This window comes from Ostrea edulis, chromosome 2 (assembly GCF_947568905.1).
Source record: "Ostrea edulis chromosome 2, xbOstEdul1.1, whole genome shotgun sequence".
NCBI classification, from domain to species: Eukaryota; Metazoa; Mollusca; class Bivalvia; order Ostreida; family Ostreidae; genus Ostrea; species Ostrea edulis.
In genome coordinates, this window is record NC_079165.1 from 11466923 (window position 1) to 11487266 (window position 20344).

The 20344-nt window shown below is 37.1% G+C and overlaps 2 protein-coding genes across 3 annotated transcripts in view; both read right to left on the reverse strand.

Annotated features, from left to right (window-relative positions):
* Positions 1–20344, reverse strand: part of LOC125678557 (uncharacterized) — a 213387-nt gene that overhangs the window by 148115 nt on the left and 44928 nt on the right. The window lies entirely within an intron of this gene.
* The window catches only part of LOC125678561 (serine/threonine-protein phosphatase 6 regulatory ankyrin repeat subunit B-like), a 38236-nt gene that overhangs the window by 3825 nt on the left and 14067 nt on the right, over positions 1–20344 (reverse strand). For both annotated transcript variants that reach the window (XM_056156097.1, XM_056156098.1), the window contains exons 8-14: positions 20058–20303; positions 19595–19909; positions 18035–18379; positions 5865–6218; positions 4728–5081; positions 4226–4462; positions 1525–1836 (exon numbers count right to left, since the gene is read on the reverse strand). In XM_056156097.1, coding sequence (XP_056012072.1) covers positions 1525–1836; positions 4226–4462; positions 4728–5081; positions 5865–6218; positions 18035–18379; positions 19595–19909; positions 20058–20303 — 2163 coding nt within the window. The remainder of the gene's footprint in view (positions 1–1524; positions 1837–4225; positions 4463–4727; positions 5082–5864; positions 6219–18034; positions 18380–19594; positions 19910–20057; positions 20304–20344) is intronic.

Here is a 20344-nt window from a genome sequence, read left to right on the forward strand (position 1 = left end):
CTAAATACATACATGTACTACAGTATATTGCTATATTTCGGTATGGAATGGATTATTATGCTGTACGCTATATTTTAGTGAATCGTTTCCTAAGTGTTTGAATTTTGTTTTGCATTATACAATAAAGCCAATATAACTCATACTGGCCGACTGGTATATTTGGAACAACTGTACATAGAAGGTAAAGATTACGAACAGTGATCAATCTCATAAGTCCTATAAGCAATACGAAAAAGAAAACTGGACAAACAGGGACCCCTGGACACACCAGAGGTGGTATCAGGTGCCTAGCAGGAGTAAGCATCCCCTGTCGACCGTCCACATCTGCTATGAGTCTTATATCCTGATCAGGTAAACGGTGTTATCCGTAGTCAAAATCAATGGGCCAAGAACGGCCTAAGAATTGGTATGAAACACGTCAGACAGCATTTGACCCAATGATAGATTGTATTGACGAACTAGATCGTTATAACGACGATAAAATTTGCGAAATGCTTACTTCAATCAAGACTGTTGAAACCCCTGTGCCATCAACTTGTTTGTAAGTAGTTTGCCTCGATTCAAAACTGAATATACGCAGAACAAGTTCTTGCGTATCGAATCAGTTGAGACAGTTTAAACACCATATGCAGGTGATAATGGAATATTGCTACATAAATATGGGAAGGTGACAACGGAGAAGCTGAAATCATCCCGTTTGTCATACAGTTCAGTTATCAGTTTGCCGTTAATATCTACTTTCAATACAATATCTTAGTATGAAACAGAAGTGGACGACTCTGTGGTGTCGTTTATTTCGAGCTCACAGCGTTATATCGAATCGACATATGAATGAAAGTTATTATTAATAGTCAAAACGTCGTCGATATATCTAAATGTCTAAGTGAAGGCCACAGCAAAATATTTTTTCTTCTCACGTGGAAGTTTTTAAAAAAAAAATAAATTATGCTTCATATGAATATAGAAGCAGGTCAAATAAAAAATGAGTTCAATTCGTGCCCATGGGAATTCCAACAGACTGTTGGATGACTTGATCACCAAAACCCACGAAGATATTGTTAATGAGGAACTCTAGCATATTTATTTATTCAACTTCAGAGTACTTGTACGTGGAATCAGTGGGATGTTTAACAAATTAAGTTTTTGGATGACTGATCACTAAATCTGAATATTTCCTTTTTCCATTGTTGTTGACGAAGCAACTGCGTATGTTTACAAAAATTATAGTATTTAATTTATCGTGAAGAATGGTCGTGTATTTATATTTATATTGATTTGGGAAAAGTTTTGCGATTTAAAGTTTACTGAAAGTTCTTTAATTTTTTTTTTAGAATCAACATTTGATTAACACCACTTCTGGCATGTGTAGTCGCACAATAAGTTTGAAATTTGTCCTTCACAGCTGTTAATATTTTCGTAAGGAAAAAGACACAGATATTAAAATACCCAGGAAATCTAATGTCCCCACTGTATATGAGGTTGGTAAGAGAAATTTCAAGCAGAAATACAAAATAGGAATCTTACGCAAACGGCATGCATGAATTAGGCTTGTCCCAATGTAATCAAAAGCATTCGAGTCGGCACCATGTTCCAGTAACGCTTTTACTATGTCCATATCTTTTACTTTTATAGCTAGTATTAGACTCGGCGTTGATGAAGAACCTAATCTTGCATTTGTACTTGCTCCATTTGCCACAAGTTGCAAAATAAATGTCTTCCATTCATCCTTGAGGTCAGCTTTCGGCGTACGTTTTAATGCAAGGTTTAAGGTACATCCTTTCAGTGTATCCGCTCCGGCTTTTAGCAGATGTTTTCCAAGTTTGATGCAAGTCTTACCTTAATGACAGAACAAAATTATAAAACATATTGGTGAGATAGGTACATTGTATTTTGATAATCTTAATCCTATCTGAAGTGTTTCATACCGATTACGAGGCCGCTCTTGGCACTCTGATTTTGAGTTCGCATATCTCCGTTTACCTGATCAGGATATAGGGCTCACGGTGAGTGTGACAGGTCAACAAGGGATGCTTACTCCTCCTAGGCACATGATCCCACCTCTGATGTGTCCTGGAGTCCGTGTTTGCCCAACTCTCTATTTTGTATTGTGATAGGAGTTATGAAATTGATCACTGTTCGTTATCTTCACCTTTCATTGAAATGTCAATACAAGAATCTTGCATTTTTTTGTAATGTACAAGTATTTCATTAGTTCGTTATGAGTACCGTTTCAATTTATAAAACTATAACTGATCTGACCGTGAAGCTATCAGGGGACATTGTTATATTTGTTTTCAAATGTTTGTAAGGGTTTCATAATATTTCTTGTCATATTGGGTATAATATAGAATATTTTTATGTACTTGTATCAAAGGTTTTATGGAATATGATTGAGAATAGAGGAGGAATGCTTTTCTCTGGCAGCTATACTAAGGACATTGTTTATTATGCTCCCCCCCCTAAAAATAGAATCGCATATTTCTTTGTACTTGTTGGTCGGTAAGTAAGATAAGATAAGATAAGATATTCTTTATTTCCTCCGACTTAACGGGGAGTTTGTGTATGTATGTCGGTAGACCATATGTTGACTGCTTAATATCTTGAGAACCATTCACGTGATCATAAATTAATATCCCATATGTGGGTTGGTTATGTGTAGAAGAGGACCCCTATTGATTTTAAGGTCAAAAGGTCAAAGGTCAATCCACTCTAAACATAAGAGGATATTGTTCTCCGACTATCTTGAAAACCCTTTCCTTGACAGACATTAAAGAGGTACAGTGTATGGAATAGATTACCCCTATCGATTATGAGGTAACATGGTCAAAGGCTAAGGGTCAAACTGGACATATGAATATATTGTCCGCTCAAAATAATGAGAACCCTTTTCTTGACAGAGATTAAACTTAGTACAATGGTATATTCTAATAAGTAGATCGTCCATACTGATTTTGAGGTCATATGGTCAAAGGAGAAGATTACCCCTATTGAATTTGAGGTCATAAGGTCAAAGGTCAAACTGAACACAGGAAGATATTCTTTGCTCAATATTCTGAGAAACATTTGCTTGACAGTCATCAAACTTGGTACACTGGCACATCCTAAGGTGCAGATGACCCCTATTGATTTTGATGTCACGTGGTCAATAGTCAAGGGCCAAACTAAACATAGTAATATATTGTGTCTTATATTTTACGAATTATTGGCTTGATTGACACCAAACTTGGTATACTGATACATCCTAATATGTAGATGACCCCTATTGATTTGTAGGTCACGTTGTCAAAAGCTCAGGGTCAACCCACTCAGGACATAGAAATATATTGTCTACTCAATATTTTGAATTGTTTTGGCACTGCAATCAATTGAATGATTCACGTGTTAACCCTTTTAAATCTTAAACCACGGGAGCATTTATGTTTTACAAACATTTCTTGTTTGTTTTGGTTACAGGTTCTGGGAGAATAAAATGGTCATTTATCAAGAATCACTACATTATCACAAAAATCAATAAATCGTTGAATTGCTAAAGAAGAAGGTGGCACAGTTTTACCATTCATTGTCCTCAACATTAACATTTCTTGAACTCCCTCAAATGTAAAAAAAAAAACAAAAAAAAAAAAACAAACAAACAAAAAAAAAAAACAAAAAAAAAAACAACCAATAATATTTCAGAATTGAAAACTAAGTAACATTAAACTTTTTTTTTTATTTGAGAAAAGTTGTCTACAACCGTCGTAAGATTGGATATGGGATATGGAAATACCATGTATTATTTAAAACTGAAATGCTTTCAAAATGCGCATCTTGTAATAATTTTGCAAAAGAGCGAACACTTGACCTGTATATGTCGTTATAGAAGGTACAAATATTATACATATTTTGTTTGACGAGTATTCTAAAATGTGGCATCTTTTTCAAATTACAACGAAAATGAGAGAACACAGGAGTAAAATATTCCTTATTTTTCAAAGTACGGTAAACAATTAACAAACAGCATATGATATCGTGTGTATATTCTATGTATATATTTTATATTATGTTATCTATTTTTCTATTCTCTCATTTATCTGTCTGTGAATATGTTTTTATACATGACCACAACGTAAACTAGTCATTTGTACTAATTGTGCTATCCTGTCTAAATAAAATAATTTATTATTATTATTATACTGAAGCAGGAATATTTTCCTCAGATTCCTTTATGAAATAAACATATACTCACTACAATAACCAGATTTACAACAAATACAAAGAGCGGAGAGATTCCTGTTGTCAGTGGCATTGACATCAGCGCCACGTTTCATGAGTTCCTGAATCAGTTTCACAGCTTCTGTATATTCTGTTGAGCTCTTACTTAAGGCTATGACAGCCAAGTGAAGAACAGTTTTCCCCTCAATATCCTTAGCATTCAAATTCATTTCTTTTTTTAGCAGCAAACGTTGCATAGTATAAATGTTTTCTGGAAAACAATTGTAAACTTTGAACGTGTACATCATTATATTGTTCCCCTCTTATTTAAGCTCAAACTCAATACCGTAAACATAGCTATTAATTTTCGCTTCTTCATACACATCGATGATTCATAAATATACATGTACTAACAAATTGCAGATGGTGCTCCGTCTGTTGATATTTTATATGACAGGTTTTTTTTTTCTACATACTTTTAAGGATACATCGATTAATAAAACTTGATGTGAAATTTAGATTATCCCTCTATATACCATTGATTGTAGAGTAGCTATGGGAGAAACATCTGTATAGCACATGGAGCGCTGTCGGTCCCTCGGACAGTTCATTTACATTCGCTCCGTTCTTCAATAGAATCGCAGTGGATCTGATATCAAATTTTTGTATTGCTGTTACGAGTGGATTTCTATAAGACTTTCCCTGATTCGGATTTGCTCCATGTTTTATCAAGAGTTCAAGAATTGTTGAGACGTCATCTTCGGTGTGATACTCTGATCTCTGGATGATCAAAAACAAGGATGTATCCAGACGTTTATTGTCCTCATTAGGAGAAATTCCATTCTCCAGGATATATCTAACCATGTCAACTACATGTAGATGACCCTCATCTGTAAAGACGAGTGCAATGTAAATGATAGTTATTTTGAGGTTGTTAACATGCAACATTTTTATATCTAGATAGATGAAAACATCATCCATGAAATTAAAAAACTACGAAAAACCTACCTTCAATATATTTATCATCAGCCAATGATAAAATCATAAATCGATTACGTAAGGATTTAAAATCAGTTGAACGAACTATAGACAAAATGCACTATGATCATTATCTTTTGGATCCGTGTCAATAAGTTCACTGAAAGGTCTGGATTTTCATTTTAATGAATGACACAGCTTTATTTTTTTTTTTAATTTATAGACCAGTTCAATTGGTTGACAAACAGACAATAGGATGAAAAGGCACTATTTCCCGGTTTGTTGAATATTGTTTAACGTCCCTATTGAGAATTTTTCACTCATATGGATACGTCACCAATTCCGGTGAATGGCTGCAAACGTTAGGCCTTTGCTCGACGCTTACGGCTTTTGAGCAGGGAGGGATCTATATCGTGCCACACTTGCTGTGACACGAGGCCTCGGTTTTAGTGGTTTCATCCGAAAGACCGCCCATTTACTCGCCTATTACGACAAGCAAGGGTACTGAGGATCTATTCCAACTCGGGATTCCCACGGTATTCAATATTCCTCGGATTTTCGACCTCTGGTACACAAAGAATAAACGTTCGCAACACCTTGACGTCGAACTAGACTACTATGATAAAGCCTTAATTCAATCTGTTTTTAATATTATGGCGTACTTTCTAATACAACATTTATGTTATATTTCTTACTTGAAAAAAGGCAGTTATGAAGGCATGAGTTTTCAACTTTGTCTTTTGAAAACAAATCAGCTCCTTTATTCACCAGAATTTTCATCGAGTTCAAGCGTCGCCTGGAAGCAGTAATATGAAGGGGAGATACGTTTGCTACATCAGCTTTGCACACTACATCTTTGCTGGTTGCAAGTGACGCAACTACTTCATCACTCAAATCTTCACACACTTTTCCTTTGGCGTACAGGTCGGATTTTACATACGCTAAAAGAGGCGTATTACCCATGTCATCAACTTCATCCAGGCATCCTCCGAGCTGTTTGTGGGTGTTTATGTATGCTATACATTCCTCTAACATACTCGACAAATCAACTGCAATAATCAAATTTGAAACTATACAATGTTCTAAGAACTTTCGTTAGATGTAGAGGGTATTTTGCATCTCAAATTCTGTGCCAAAGAACATTGAGTGTGTAAAATGGAAATGAAAGAAAATAAAGGGCAGAATGAAAAAGAGGAAACAACGAACACTGATCAATTGTTGAGTTCTTATATGTCCGCCTGCACAATATGTCCGCCTTCGCTATATGTTCGCCATTTTTTTTTAAGTGTCACAATATCTCAGCCTACTTTTTAAAGAAATATTACAATATGTCCCCCTATATAAGAATTTAATTAGTATATAACGTCGGTTAAAAAAGACAATTTTTCGAATTCTATCTGTACAAAAGACATAACTCGACATTTATATAGTACTGAAGCCTGCTGAGACCATAACATAGAAAGAACATTATTTTATTACATTTAATCGCAAAACGCAAAAGTTTGCGATTAAACGCAATGATTATTGCGTTTTTAAAACGTACTCTTTTGCGTTCAGACTAAATAACCATTGCGTTTAATCGCAAACTTGCGTTTAAGCGCAAAGTTGTAAACACAATTTTTTGCAATGAATCACCATGATTATTGCGTTTAAACGCAATAGAAGAAAGTTCTTTTTATGTACTGGCCTCAACAGGCGTCCGTAATATAGTACCATGTATCTACATCAATCACTTTTAATCATTTAGCTTATGTTTTCGCAGGGGTGATTGTACATTGCATGGCTACCGAGAATTTAGTTTTGGGATGAGGTATTTCCGCTATTTTCTTATATCGATATCTAAAGATCATACCATATTGGAAGGAAAATGTTTACTGGCACATATAGATATGCTAGTTAGATTTGAAATGTCCGAAACAGATAATTTTGGGAAGTGAAAACAAAGATTTTGCGATGTAGCAATTCTTAAGGTCCGTGTTAATATGTACCTATATTTACATTTCCAATGGTTTTGCTTTTGATGTCTTTACTAACTGTAATAGCCATTACCTCATTAATGATTTGTAGTTGTGAAAATATGCTTGTATGAATTTTGATTAATGTAGTACGTATATTTTAATGGCTTGGAATACCCGACAGAATTGAAAACAGAAAGGAATTATAAGAAACAAATTTCATGTTTATAAATACATGAGAGTATGAACAGCAACGCTTCACGTCGGCATACAGAACTACAAAATACGATGTATGCAGGCATTAAGCCTCTCAGTTTATACCGAAATGTATTTTCAAAAGCAAATTTATTTTATAACGTTATCAATAGCTGTCTCCGCCTGGAAACGACAGGTGTGAGTTGTACAAGCGTGGCGGCACCTGCCCATAACGGATATTTATAGAAAATAATGTCAGTGCAGGAGCGATTTAAATGAAATTTGTTTTAACCGTCGACATGTTAATTGAAGTTATCTCAAGTTTAAAACGTGTTGTGTCAAGATAAACTTTAATTTTCAATTACATAAGCTACAAAATGCTCTGTTAAGTTGTGTCCGACCTACTTTATTTTGATAGCCACATATCGTGTTGTATGTAGTTCCGTTAGCATGACAGGTTCGTTTTCATGCTATTGTTAAATCAACGACACGATATTTTTGGCGGGACTGTTTTAAGGATTTTAATTACGTTTAACGGAATGTGTTTTGTGTGTACCTGCGTTAGCGTGATATTGCCTGACAATTTAGTGCGCTTACCTGTGTGTTGTTTAGAGTTACGTTAAACGACTGCATGTTGTGTGTAGTTACGTCAGAGTGACTACGTGTTGTTCAGAGTTGAGAGAAACCATGGAGTGTAGTGTGCAGTACTATTAGCGTGTTGTTTATTGAGTGACGTTAAACCATGGTGTGTTGAGTGTAGTATCATTAGCGTGTTGTTTACAGTTACATTAAACCATGGAGTGTTGTGTGTAATACCGTTAGTGTGTTGTTTATTGAGTGACGTTAAACCATTAAGTGTTGTGTGTAGTACCGTTAGTGTGTTGTTTATTGAGTGACGTTAAACCATTAAGTGTTGTGTGTAGTACCGTTAGCGTGTAGTTAACTTAAGTGTTGTGTGTAGTACCGTTAATGTGTTGCTTACTTGAGTGTTGTGTGTAGTACCGTTAGTGTGTTGTTTATTGAGTGTTGTGTGTAGTACCGTTAGTGTGTTGTTTATTGAGTGTTGTGTGTAGTACCGTTAGCCTGTTGCTTACTTGAGTGTTGTGTGTAGTACCGTTAGTGTGTTGTTAACTTGAGTGTTGTGTGTAGTACCGTTAGTGTGTTGTTTATTGAGTGTTGTGTGTAGTACCGTTAGCGTGTTGTTTATTTGAGTGTTGTGTGTAGTACCGTTAGTGTGTTGTTTATTGAGTGCTGTGTGTAGTACCGTTAGTGTGTTGTTAACTTGAGTGTTGTGTGTAGTACCGTTAATGTGTTGTTTACTTAAGTGTAGTGTGTAGTACCGTTAGCGTGTTGTTTATTGAGTGTTGTGTGTAGTACCGTTAGCCTGTTGCTTACTTGAGTGCTGTGTGTAGTACCGATAGTGTGGTGTTAACTTGAGTGTTGTGTGTAGTACCGTTAGTGTGTTGTTTACTTAAGTGCTGTGTGTAGTACCGTTAACGTTTTGTTTATTTGAGTGTTGAGTGCAGTACCGTTAGTGTGTTGTTTACTTGAGTGTTGTGTGTAGTACCGTTAGTGTGTTGTTTACTTGAGTGTTGTGTGTAGTACCGTTAGCGTGTTGTTTATTTGAGTGTTGTGTGTAGTACCGTTAGTGTGTTGTTTATTGAGTGCTGTGTGTAGTACCGTTAGTGTGTTGTTAACTTGAGTGTTGTGTGTAGTACCGTTAATGTGTTGTTTACTTGAGTGTTGTGTGTAGTACCGTTAGCGTGTTGTTTACTTGAGTGTTGTGTGTAGTACCGTTAACGTTTTGTTTATTTGAGTGTTGAGTGCAGTACCGTTAATGTGTTGTTTATTGAGTGTTGTGTGTAGTACCGTTAGCGTGTTGCTTACTTGAGTGTTGTGTGCAGTACCGTTAGTGTGTTGTTTACTTGAGTGCTGTGTGTAGTACCGTTAATGTGTTGTTTATTGAGTGCTGTGTGTAGTACCGTTAGTGTGTTGTTAACTTGAGTGTTGTGTGTAGTACCGTTAGTGTGTTGTTTACTTGAGTGTTGTGTGTAGTACCGTTAGCGTGTTGTTTACTTGAGTGTTGTGTGTAGTACCGTTAACGTGTTGTTAACTTGAGTGTTGAGTGTAGTACCGTTAGTGTGTTGTTTACTTGAGTGTTGTGTGTAGTACCGTTAGCGTGTTGCTTACTTGAGTGTTGTGTGCAGTACCGTTAGTGTGTTGTTTACTTGAGTGCTGTGTGTAGTACCGTTAATGTGTTGTTTATTGAGTGCTGTGTGTAGTACCGTTAGCGTGTTGTTTACTTGAGTGCTGTGTGTAGTACCGTTAGTGTGTTGTTTATTGAGTGACGTTAAACCATTAAGTGTTGTGTGTAGTACCGTTAATGTATTGTTTATTGAGTGACGTTAAACCATTAAGTGTTGTGTGTAGTACCGTTAGCGTGTTGTTTACGTGAGTGTTGTGTGTAGTACCGTTAGTGTGTTGTTTACTTGAGAGTTGTGTGTAGTACCGTTAGTGTGTTGTTTACTTGAGTGTTGTGTGTAGTACCGTTAGTGTGTTGTTTACTTGAGTGTTGTGTGTAGTACCGTTAGTGTGTTGTTTATTGAGTGTTGTGTGTAGTACCGTTAATGTATTGTTTATTGAGTGACGTTAAACCATAACGTGTTGTGTGTAGTACCGTTAGCGTGTTGTTTACTTGAGTGCTATGTGTAGTATCGTTAGCATGTTGTTTACTTGAGAGTTGTGTGTAGTACCGTTAGTGTGTTGTTTACTTGAGTGTTGTGTGTAGTACCGTTAGCGTGTTGCTTACTTGAGTGCTATGTGTAGTACCGTTAGCGTGTTGTTTATTTGAGAGTTGTGTGTAGTACCGTTAGTGTGTTGTTTACTTGAGTGTTGTGTGTAGTACCGTTAGTGTGTTGTTTATTTGAGAGTTGTGTGTAGTACCGTTAGCGTGTTGTTTACTTGAGTGTTGTGTGTAGTACCGTTAGCGTGTTGTTTACTTGAGAGTTGTGTGTAGTACCGTTAGTGTGTTGTTTACTTGAGTGTTGTGTGTAGTACCGTTAGTGTGTTGTTTACTTGAGTGTTGTGTGTAGTACCGTTAGTGTGTTGTTTACTTGAGTGTTGTGTGTAGTACCGTTAGTGTGTTGTTTACTTGAGAGTTGTGTGTAGTACCGTTAGTGTGTTGTTTACTTGAGTGTTGTGTGTAGTACCGTTAGCGTGTTGTTTACTTAAGTGTTGTGTGTAGTACCGTTAGCCTGTTGTTTATTTGAGTGTTGTGTGTAGCACCTTTAGAGTTTTATTTACTGAGTGACATTAAACCATAACGTGTTGTGTGTAGTACCGTTAGTGTGTTGTTTACTTGAGTGTTGTGTGTAGTACCGTTAGTGTGTTGTTTACTTGAGTGTTGTGTGTAGTACCGTTAACGTGTTGTTAACGTGAGTGTTGTGTGTAGTACCGTTAGTGTGTTGTTTACTTGAGTGTTGTGTGTAGTACCGTTAGTGTGTTGTTTACTTGAGTGTTGTGTGTAGTACCGTTAGTGTGTTGTTAACTTGAGTGTTGTGTGTAGTACCGTTAACGTTTTGTTTATTTGAGTGTTGTGTGTAGTACCGTTAGCGTGTTGCTTACTTGAGTGTTGTGTGTAGCACCTTTAGAGTGTTATTTACTGAGTGACATTAAACCATAACGTGTTGTGTGCAGTACCGTTAGCGTGTTGTTTACTTGAGTGTTATGTGTAATACCGTTAACGTGTTATTAACTTGAGTGTTGAGTGTAGTACCGTTAGCGTGTTGTTTACTTGAGTGTTGAGTGTAGTACCGTTAGTGTGTTGTTTACTTGAGTGTTGTGTGTAGTACCGTTAGTTTGTTGTTTACTTGAGTGTTGTGTGTAGTACCGTTAGTGTGTTGTTTACTTAAGTGTTGTGTGTAGTACCGTTAGCGTGTTGTTTACTTGAGTGCTATGTGTAGTATCGTTAGCATGTTGTTTACTTGAGAGTTGTGTGTAGTACCGTTAGTGTGTTGTTTACTTGAGTGCTATGTGTAGTACCGTTAGCGTGTTGTTTATTTGAGAGTTGTGTGTAGTACCGTTAGTGTGTTGTTTACTTGAGTGTTGTGTGTAGTACCGTTAGTGTGTTGTTTATTTGAGAGTTGTGTGTAGTACCGTTAGTGTGTTGTTTATTGAGTGTTGTGTGTAGTACCGTTAATGTATTGTTTATTGAGTGACGTTAAACCATAACGTGTTGTGTGTAGTACCGTTAGCGTGTTGTTTACTTGAGTGTTGTGTGTAGTACCGTTAGTGTGTTGTTTATTGAGTGTTGTGTGTAGTACCGTTAGTGTGTTGTTTATTGAGTGTTGTGTGTAGTACCGTTAGTGTGTTGTTTACTTGAGTGTTGTGTGTAGTACCGTTAATGTGTTGTTTACTTAAGTGTTGTGTGTAGTACCGTTAACGTGTTGCTAACTTGAGTGTTGTGTGTAGTACCGTTAACGTTTTGTTTATTTGAGTGTTGAGTGTAGTACCGTTAGTGTGTTGTTTACTTGAGTGTTGTGTGTAGTACCGTTAGCGTGTTGTTTACTTGAGTGTTGTGTGTAGTACCGTTAGTGTGTTGTTTACTTAAGTGTTGTGTGTAGTACCGTTAGTGTGTTGTTTACTTGAGTGTTGTGTGTAGTACCGTTAGCGTGTTGCTTACTTGAGTGTTGTGTGTAGCACCTTTAGAGTGTTATTTACTGAGTGACATTAAACCATAACGTGTTGTGTGCAGTACCGTTAGCGTGTTGTTTACTTGAGTGTTATGTGTAATACCGTTAACGTGTTATTAACTTGAGTGTTGAGTGTAGTACCGTTAGTGTGTTGTTTACTTGAGTGTTGTGTGTAGTACCGTTAGTTTGTTGTTTACTTGAGTGTTGTGTGTAGTACCGTTAGCGTGTTGTTTACTTGAGTGCTATGTGTAGTATCGTTAGCATGTTGTTTACTTGAGAGTTGTGTGTAGTACCGTTAGTGTGTTGTTTACTTGAGTGTTGTGTGTAGTACCGTTAGTGTGTTGTTTACTTGAGTGTTGTGTGTAGTACCGTTAGCGTGTTGTTTACTTGAGTGCTATGTGTAGTACCGTTAGCGTGTTGTTTATTTGAGAGTTGTGTGTAGTACCGTTAGTGTGTTGTTTACTTGAGTGTTGTGTGTAGTACCGTTAGTGTGTTGTTTATTTGAGAGTTGTGTGTAGTACCGTTAGCGTGTTGTTTACTTGAGTGTTGTGTGTAGTACCGTTAGTGTGTTGTTTATTTGAGAGTTGTGTGTAGTACCGTTAGCGTGTTGTTTACTTGAGTGTTGTGTGTAGTACCGTTAGCGTGTTGTTTACTTGAGTGTTGTGTGTAGTACCGTTAGTGTGTTGTTTACTTGAGTGTTGTGTGTAGTACCGTTAGTGTGTTGTTTACTTGAGTGTTGTGTGTAGTACCGTTAGTGTGTTGTTTACTTGAGAGTTGTGTGTAGTACCGTTAGTGTGTTGTTTACTTGAGTGTTGTGTGTAGTACCGTTAGCGTGTTGTTTACTTAAGTGTTGTGTGTAGTACCGTTAGCCTGTTGTTTATTTGAGTGTTGTGTGTAGCACCTTTAGAGTTTTATTTACTGAGTGACATTAAACCATAACGTGTTGTGTGTAGTACCGTTAGTGTGTTGTTTACTTGAGTGTTGTGTGTAGTACCGTTAGTGTGTTGTTTACTTGAGTGTTGTGTGTAGTACCGTTAACGTGTTGTTAACTTGAGTGTTGTGTGTAGTACCGTTAGTGTGTTGTTTACTTGAGTGTTGTGTGTAGTACCGTTAGTGTGTTGTTTACTTGAGTGTTGTGTGTAGTACCGTTAGTGTGTTGTTAACTTGAGTGTTGTGTGTAGTACCGTTAACGTTTTGTTTATTTGAGTGTTGTGTGTAGTACCGTTAGCGTGTTGCTTACTTGAGTGTTGTGTGTAGCACCTTTAGAGTGTTATTTACTGAGTGACATTAAACCATAACGTGTTGTGTGCAGTACCGTTAGCGTGTTGTTTACTTGAGTGTTATGTGTAATACCGTTAACGTGTTATTAACTTGAGTGTTGAGTGTAGTACCGTTAGCGTGTTGTTTACTTGAGTGTTGAGTGTAGTACCGTTAGTGTGTTGTTTACTTGAGTGTTGTGTGTAGTACCGTTAGTTTGTTGTTTACTTGAGTGTTGTGTGTAGTACCGTTAGTGTGTTGTTTACTTAAGTGTTGTGTGTAGTACCGTTAGCGTGTTGTTTACTTGAGTGCTATGTGTAGTATCGTTAGCATGTTGTTTACTTGAGAGTTGTGTGTAGTACCGTTAGTGTGTTGTTTACTTGAGTGCTATGTGTAGTACCGTTAGCGTGTTGTTTATTTGAGAGTTGTGTGTAGTACCGTTAGTGTGTTGTTTACTTGAGTGTTGTGTGTAGTACCGTTAGTGTGTTGTTTATTTGAGAGTTGTGTGTAGTACCGTTAGCGTGTTGTTTACTTGAGAGTTGTGTGTAGTACCGTTAGTGTGTTGTTTACTTGAGAGTTGTGTGTAGTACCGTTAGCGTGTTGTTTACTTGAGTGTTGTGTGTAGTACCGTTAGTGTGTTGTTTACTTGAGAGTTGTGTGTAGTACCGTTAGTGTGTTGTTTACTTGAGTGTTGAGTGTAGTACCGTTAGCGTGTTGTTTACTTAAGTGTTGTGTGTAGTACCGATAGTGTGGTGTTTATTTGAGTGTTGTGTGTAGTACCGTTAGCCTGTTGTTTATTTGAGTGTTGTGTGTAGCACCTTTAGAGTTTTATTTACTGAGTGACATTAAACCATAACGTGTTGTGTGTAGTACCGTTAGTGTGTTGTTTACTTGAGTGTTGTGTGTAGTACCGTTAGTGTGTTGTTTACTTGAGTGTTGTGTGTAGTACCGTTAACGTGTTGTTAACTTGAGTGTTGTGTGTAGTACCGTTAGTGTGTTGTTTACTTAAGTGCTGCGTGTAGTACCGTTAACGTTTTGTTTATTTGAGTGTTGTGTGTAGTACCGTTAGCCTGTTGTTTATTTGAGTGTTGTGTGTAGTACCGTTAGCGTGTTGTTTATTTGAGTGTTGTGTGTAATGCCGTTAGCCTGTTGTTTATTTGAGTGTTGTGTGTAGTACCGTTAGCGTGTTGTTTATTTGAGTGTTGTGTGTAGTACCGTTAACGTGTTGTTTACTTAAGTGTTGTGTGTAGTACCGTTAGCGTGTTGTTTACTTGAGTGTTGTGTGTAGTACCGTTAGTGTGTTGTTTATTGAGTGACGTTAAACCATGGAGTGTTGTGTGTAGTACCGTTAGCGTGTTGTTTACAGTGATAAGAATCCATGGAGTATTGAGTGTTGTACCAATAACGTGATGTTTACTAGGTAACGTTAAACCATAGAGTGTTTACGGTATGATAACCCAAATCGCCGCGATTGTATAAAGTAAGGTTGTTATGAATACATGTAATGAGATACTGGAAGAGTGAAGCGTTGTTATTTTATAGATTAACACAACGTCATCTTTTAGATATTCGTTAGTGTATGAAGTAGTAAAGCAACCATACTGTTTTCTAACTTAAATATTATTATTTTTAAAAAAAACCTTACAGTGAAGCGAGTTGCTAAGTCATAGATCCTTGACTGAGAGTGATACTTTTACGTGCAACTGTTTTAGCTAGTGAATCGATTGTGTCGCGTTTCCTAACGTAAATAATGAAAATTGTGGAAGCGTGAGGCGTTGTTATGACACACTAGTATTTGTTGTCTGACTTAAATACATGTATTGAGATAATTGAAGACCATTGCATCTAGTACATGTAGGTTATATTTATTTAAAGTATCCCCACAACATTATGTAATCGTCACATTTTGTGGGCATGGTTAAAATTCGAGCAGATAATTTTCAAATTTTATAAAGGTAGTTACTAGTCTACATTCTGTCTGATGTGTTTTCATACCAATTGTTAGATTGTTCTTTACATACAGATTTTGACAACAAATTACTTTGTTTATCTTATCAAGACAGATGACTGATTGTTAGGCCGTTCTTGGCACACTGATTTTGACTACGGATAACCCCGTTTACTTGATCGGGATATAGGGCACACGTCGGGTGAGACCAGTGGACAGGGGATGCTTACTCCTCCTAAGCATCTGATCCCACCTCTGGTGTATCCAGGGGTTTGTGTTTGCCCAACTATCTATTTGTATTGCTTATAGGAGTTATGGGATTGATCGTTGTTCGTTATATTCACCTTTCATGATCCAAGGGTGTATGATTAGTCAAAAGGGAATGCTTACTCCTTCTAGGCACCTGATCTTACCTCTGGGTGTCCAGGGGTCCGTGTTTGCCCTACTCGTAATTTGTATTCTTTATGGGAATTATGGGGTTGATTACTGTTTGTTTTCTTTACTCTTCATGCAAAGTAAGTCATATCAACTTATTGTCCCTCCCCCATCCCTCCTGCTTTTTAAAATAGTAGTACTGGATACAAGGGTTGTTATGAAAAAGCAACTCGTCGTGTAAAAGAGAACGTGAGTCATTATTGAGTTTTGATCAAGGTTTTCTGTTTTTGATGGACTTTTGAAGCAAATTAAGTATAACAGTACATATCTTATATAAGTGGTGTAATGTCAATTATTTCAAAACGATTTTATCAAATGTGTTCTCGATGCAAACGTAACATTTTGTGAACATCCCCTTTCACTTTCAGAGGAATCCAGTGTGGATCCGGGTTAGATTAGTTCCTCAGTACCCCTGACTTGTTGTTCGAGTCGACTAAATGGGGCGATCCTTCGGATGAGACCGCGAAAACCGAGTCCCCGTATCACAGCAGGTGTGGCACGATAAAGGTCCCTCCCTATTCAAAGGCAGTAAGCGCCGAGCATAGGCCCAGATTTTGCAGCCACTTTACCAGCAATGATGACATCGTCATGTGGATGATTGATTGATTGTATCCTACTTAACGTCTCGCTCGAGAATTTTTAACTCATATGGAGACGTCATCAAGACCAGTGAAGGGCTTCAAATGCAGGCCTATGCTCGGCGCTTACGGCCATAACTGTGACACGCGTCATCCGTTTTTAAGGTCATTTCTGAGGACCCGTGCCATTGACATCCGATGACGAGCGTTTGGCGATGAAACTGTCACTATGTTTGTCGGGGCCGGGATTCGAACCCTGGCCTTCCACATGCGGGGCGAAAGCTCTAACCTCTCGTCCACCACGGCGGTGTTCATGAAAAATTCATGAGTGGGACGTTAAACGATATACAACCAACCAACTTCAGAAGTTAGTGGAATATTGTGGCACCTTCTTTTACCCATTCTTCATCGGTGCTACAGTTATTGGTGTTAATGCACAAATGCATAATCGATGGGGAAAAAAACCTTTCTAAATCTTTCCCATTAAGAACATTGTACTGGGTAATTTCTTACGTTTGAACATCATAAAGATAAACAAGAAGTCAAGTAAAATTGACACAATTAATATTTTTGTTTTGGAATTTTCTTTTCTAAGGACTTGTGGAATTACACCAAGGACCGGATGTTTCGATTGAATAAGGTCGAATAATACCATATTCATCAATTCATTCAAAAAAGTTTTGTTTGTGAAAGAATATGCCCTGGAAGCAATAATGAATCACCTCAATGTCAAGGTCACCCTGTCTGAGACTTCTCAAATCTAGTACGTAGCTCATGTGTCGACTGCTGATTTGTAGTTCGTGTCTACGAATCCACACAAGGTTTTGATTTTTTCTTCTTCCCATTACTTTCTGCTAAAATTGCATTTTATAATGCTAAATAAATGCGTGGGTGAGAAAACACGATACGCTCAGGATATGGAATTTTTATTAAAAGTACTTCGTTGTTTAACTTAGTAATTCTTATTTACATTAAAAGTTTCTGTACTGGGTAAAGGAAAAAGAAACCATTGATAAGAAGAGGGATCATAAAAATATGTTTGAATTTGAGGCAAAATGCACTATATTAGTATTTCTTGAAGGTCATTGAAACTAAGTATTTCGTATCGGTTATGTGCTGGGACTTGATCATCAAAAGCGAAAAAAAGTATGGACAATTGGCGTTTGAAAATTAGACTACACGAGAGGGTGTCCCTTTGGAAATTACCCTAAATTAACCATTGTTGTAGTATTTACAGATACGTGTCCGTTTCGTAAGATTTAGCAAACGCACTGGTATTAAACTGGTGATAGTAACGATCGTTACTATCATCCCAAGATGGAGGAAGGAAATTCCGGAAAGACGACATTTACTTATTATATCTATTTGTATTGTTTATTTGCGAATGATATGTAGGTAAGAAATATCATACACTAGCAACAATTACGATCAGGTGTTATTTTATCTTTTATACGGCTCATATGAACAGAAAATTCGTCATTGAAAAAACAACGAGGATGATAGTAACGAAAGTTTTACGTTACTATCATCATTCATTTCCGTTACTATCATCCTCGCTGTGTTTTCAACGAGAAATTTTCTGTTCATATGAGCCCTATAAAAGATAAAATAACACCTGATCGTAATTGTTGCTAGTGTATGATATTTCCTACCTACATATCATTCGCAAATAAACAATACAAATAAATATAATAAGTAAATGAGGTCTTTCCGGAATTTCCTTCCGTCATCTTGGGATGATAGTAACGATCGTTACTATCACCAGTTTAATACCAGTGAAATAAGGGATAATTAGCAAACTTTTACCTTCATCTTTGAACGTCTGAGGCCAACACCTATGCAAAACACCTTTTCCATTTTTCTTATTGAATAAATCTGCTCCTCTCTTGACTGCCGCTGTCATCAATGAGAAATGCTGTCGTTCCGATGCAGACTGTAACACTGAAGTCAAGTCGCTCTGATCACAAGTTGCACCTGCATTCAATAAGTGCTCCATAAACGTACATAAACATTTAGATCCGCGGTATCTGTAAAGACCGAAGTATTTTTCTATCGTCTTCTGTAGCACTGTCTCACCAGATGCATCCTTTCCCTCCAGGTCCGGATTGTTACTCATCAAAACTGCAATAGTACTCAGTTTTGTTGGGTTATCTACAAAACAAACAATGCATTAGACAATATATACACACTGCTGAACTTTGGTATTCAAATACATTCCAATTGCACCAAATGAAGGGTTCAGAAGTAGGAATTGAACAAGTTTGATTCAGTGTCAAGCATGATATCTCACACAACACGAACAGTGCTTAATCCCATAATTCCTATAAAGAATACGATGGGATCAGGTGTCTAGGGGTAAGGATCTTCTATTGATCGGTAACACCCGCCGTGTGTCCTTGACCGGTCACAGCCGCCGTGATCCCCATATCTTGATCAAGTAAAGGGAGTAATCCGTAGTCAAAATTAGTATATAAAGAGCAATCTGACAATTGGTAGAAAACACCTCAGATATCACTTGACTTAATGACAGGTTGTACATGTACATTATATCGTTATAATGACCATATACACTAGCGGAAGACGAAATGGTTTTTGTAGCATCGCTACCTTCTTGCACTGTGATAATGTTCATCAGTTAAAATACAGGCGACCGTGATCCTACTCGACGCTGCAGGCTTTCGACATATCTTTTTTTAAAAACGTACATACGGGGTAATCATGCATCATAAGTTTTTGTAAATAGTTACAAATCGAATATAGGGACAAAAACAGATCAGCTGCACACCATTTCCTTTCGTAGCTGGTTAATGGAACATATTGGAGAATATGCAGCTCTTTCTAGAATGTTTGTCTGAAGATAAACTTCGAAACCCGGCCGCGACAGTTGTTAAAACATTTAGTGACAGTTCCATCACCAAACGTTCGGCATCAGGTGTGAATGTCACGGGTCTTCTGAGATGACCTTAAAAACGGTTGTCCAGTGTCACAGTAGGTGTGGCACGCTAGAGAACCCACACTGCTCAAAGCGTGAGCGCCAGCATAGGCCTAAATTTCAAGCCCTTCATCGGTCTTAGTGACGTGAGTGAAAATTTCTCGAGAAGGACGCTAAACAAGATACAATCAATCAAATACAGAAACCAAAAGAATGAACTAATCATAAAAAAGAATGCATAATAATACCTATTGAAAAAAAACTTGTCTTCCTTTTCCCCGTTAGTATAGTTTGCGAAATGCTGACTTTAAACGAGACTATTGACACAAATGAAATCAAAATTAAATTATTCAAAGAACAATGAAATATACAAGTCGAACGGACACGTATCGCAAACAGTGGTCTGATGTTATATGAATATAATATCGCAAAACCTGGTAAATCGAGTACTGAATGAAGAGCGCTCCGTCCTGTAGTTGTAGTCAGATTTATATCTGCACCTCTCTCCAGAAGTTTACTTATCACCTCTGTTGCATTCCTTTGACAGAAAAAGGTTAGAGGTGTGTCTCCTGAACTGTTTTCCCTGTTTAGATCAATGTCGTCATTTGTGGAAAGCATCGGTAGCATTACTCTTTCGTATAATTTCCCATCACATCTAGTAGACAAGTTCCAGAAATCCGAAAATAATGAATCGGTGATACAGATCAAACCTTTTTCCTGAAGCAATACTTCCAATAATTCCACTTCTTCTACAATAATATGATTCTCATTGATTAATTGATATGATAAATGACAATGCTAAGCTGTATATATGCATTATAGCAGTATCATAGTTGATCAATACTTACAATAAAAAAATCTTATTATGTAAAATACATGATAGGATATATTATCTACCTGACATGATACAGTTTTCATATGCGTTGACATTTTCTTTCCCTTTATGAAGAGGATCAGCCCCCGCTTTCAACAATTTCCGGAAGTCGTCTGTGTGTATATGACTGACGAGATTCAACGGCGTATCACCGTATTCATCCTCTACATCCGGGTCCTCAATCATGCAGAGTAAATTATCCATTATTGTTAGAGGTTTTTGGTGTGAAAACAGGCGTCGGTCTGCGAAAGGTAATTCACTTTTTCGGGCTGTAAAAATGACGTTTGAAATATTTCATACATAATTGATT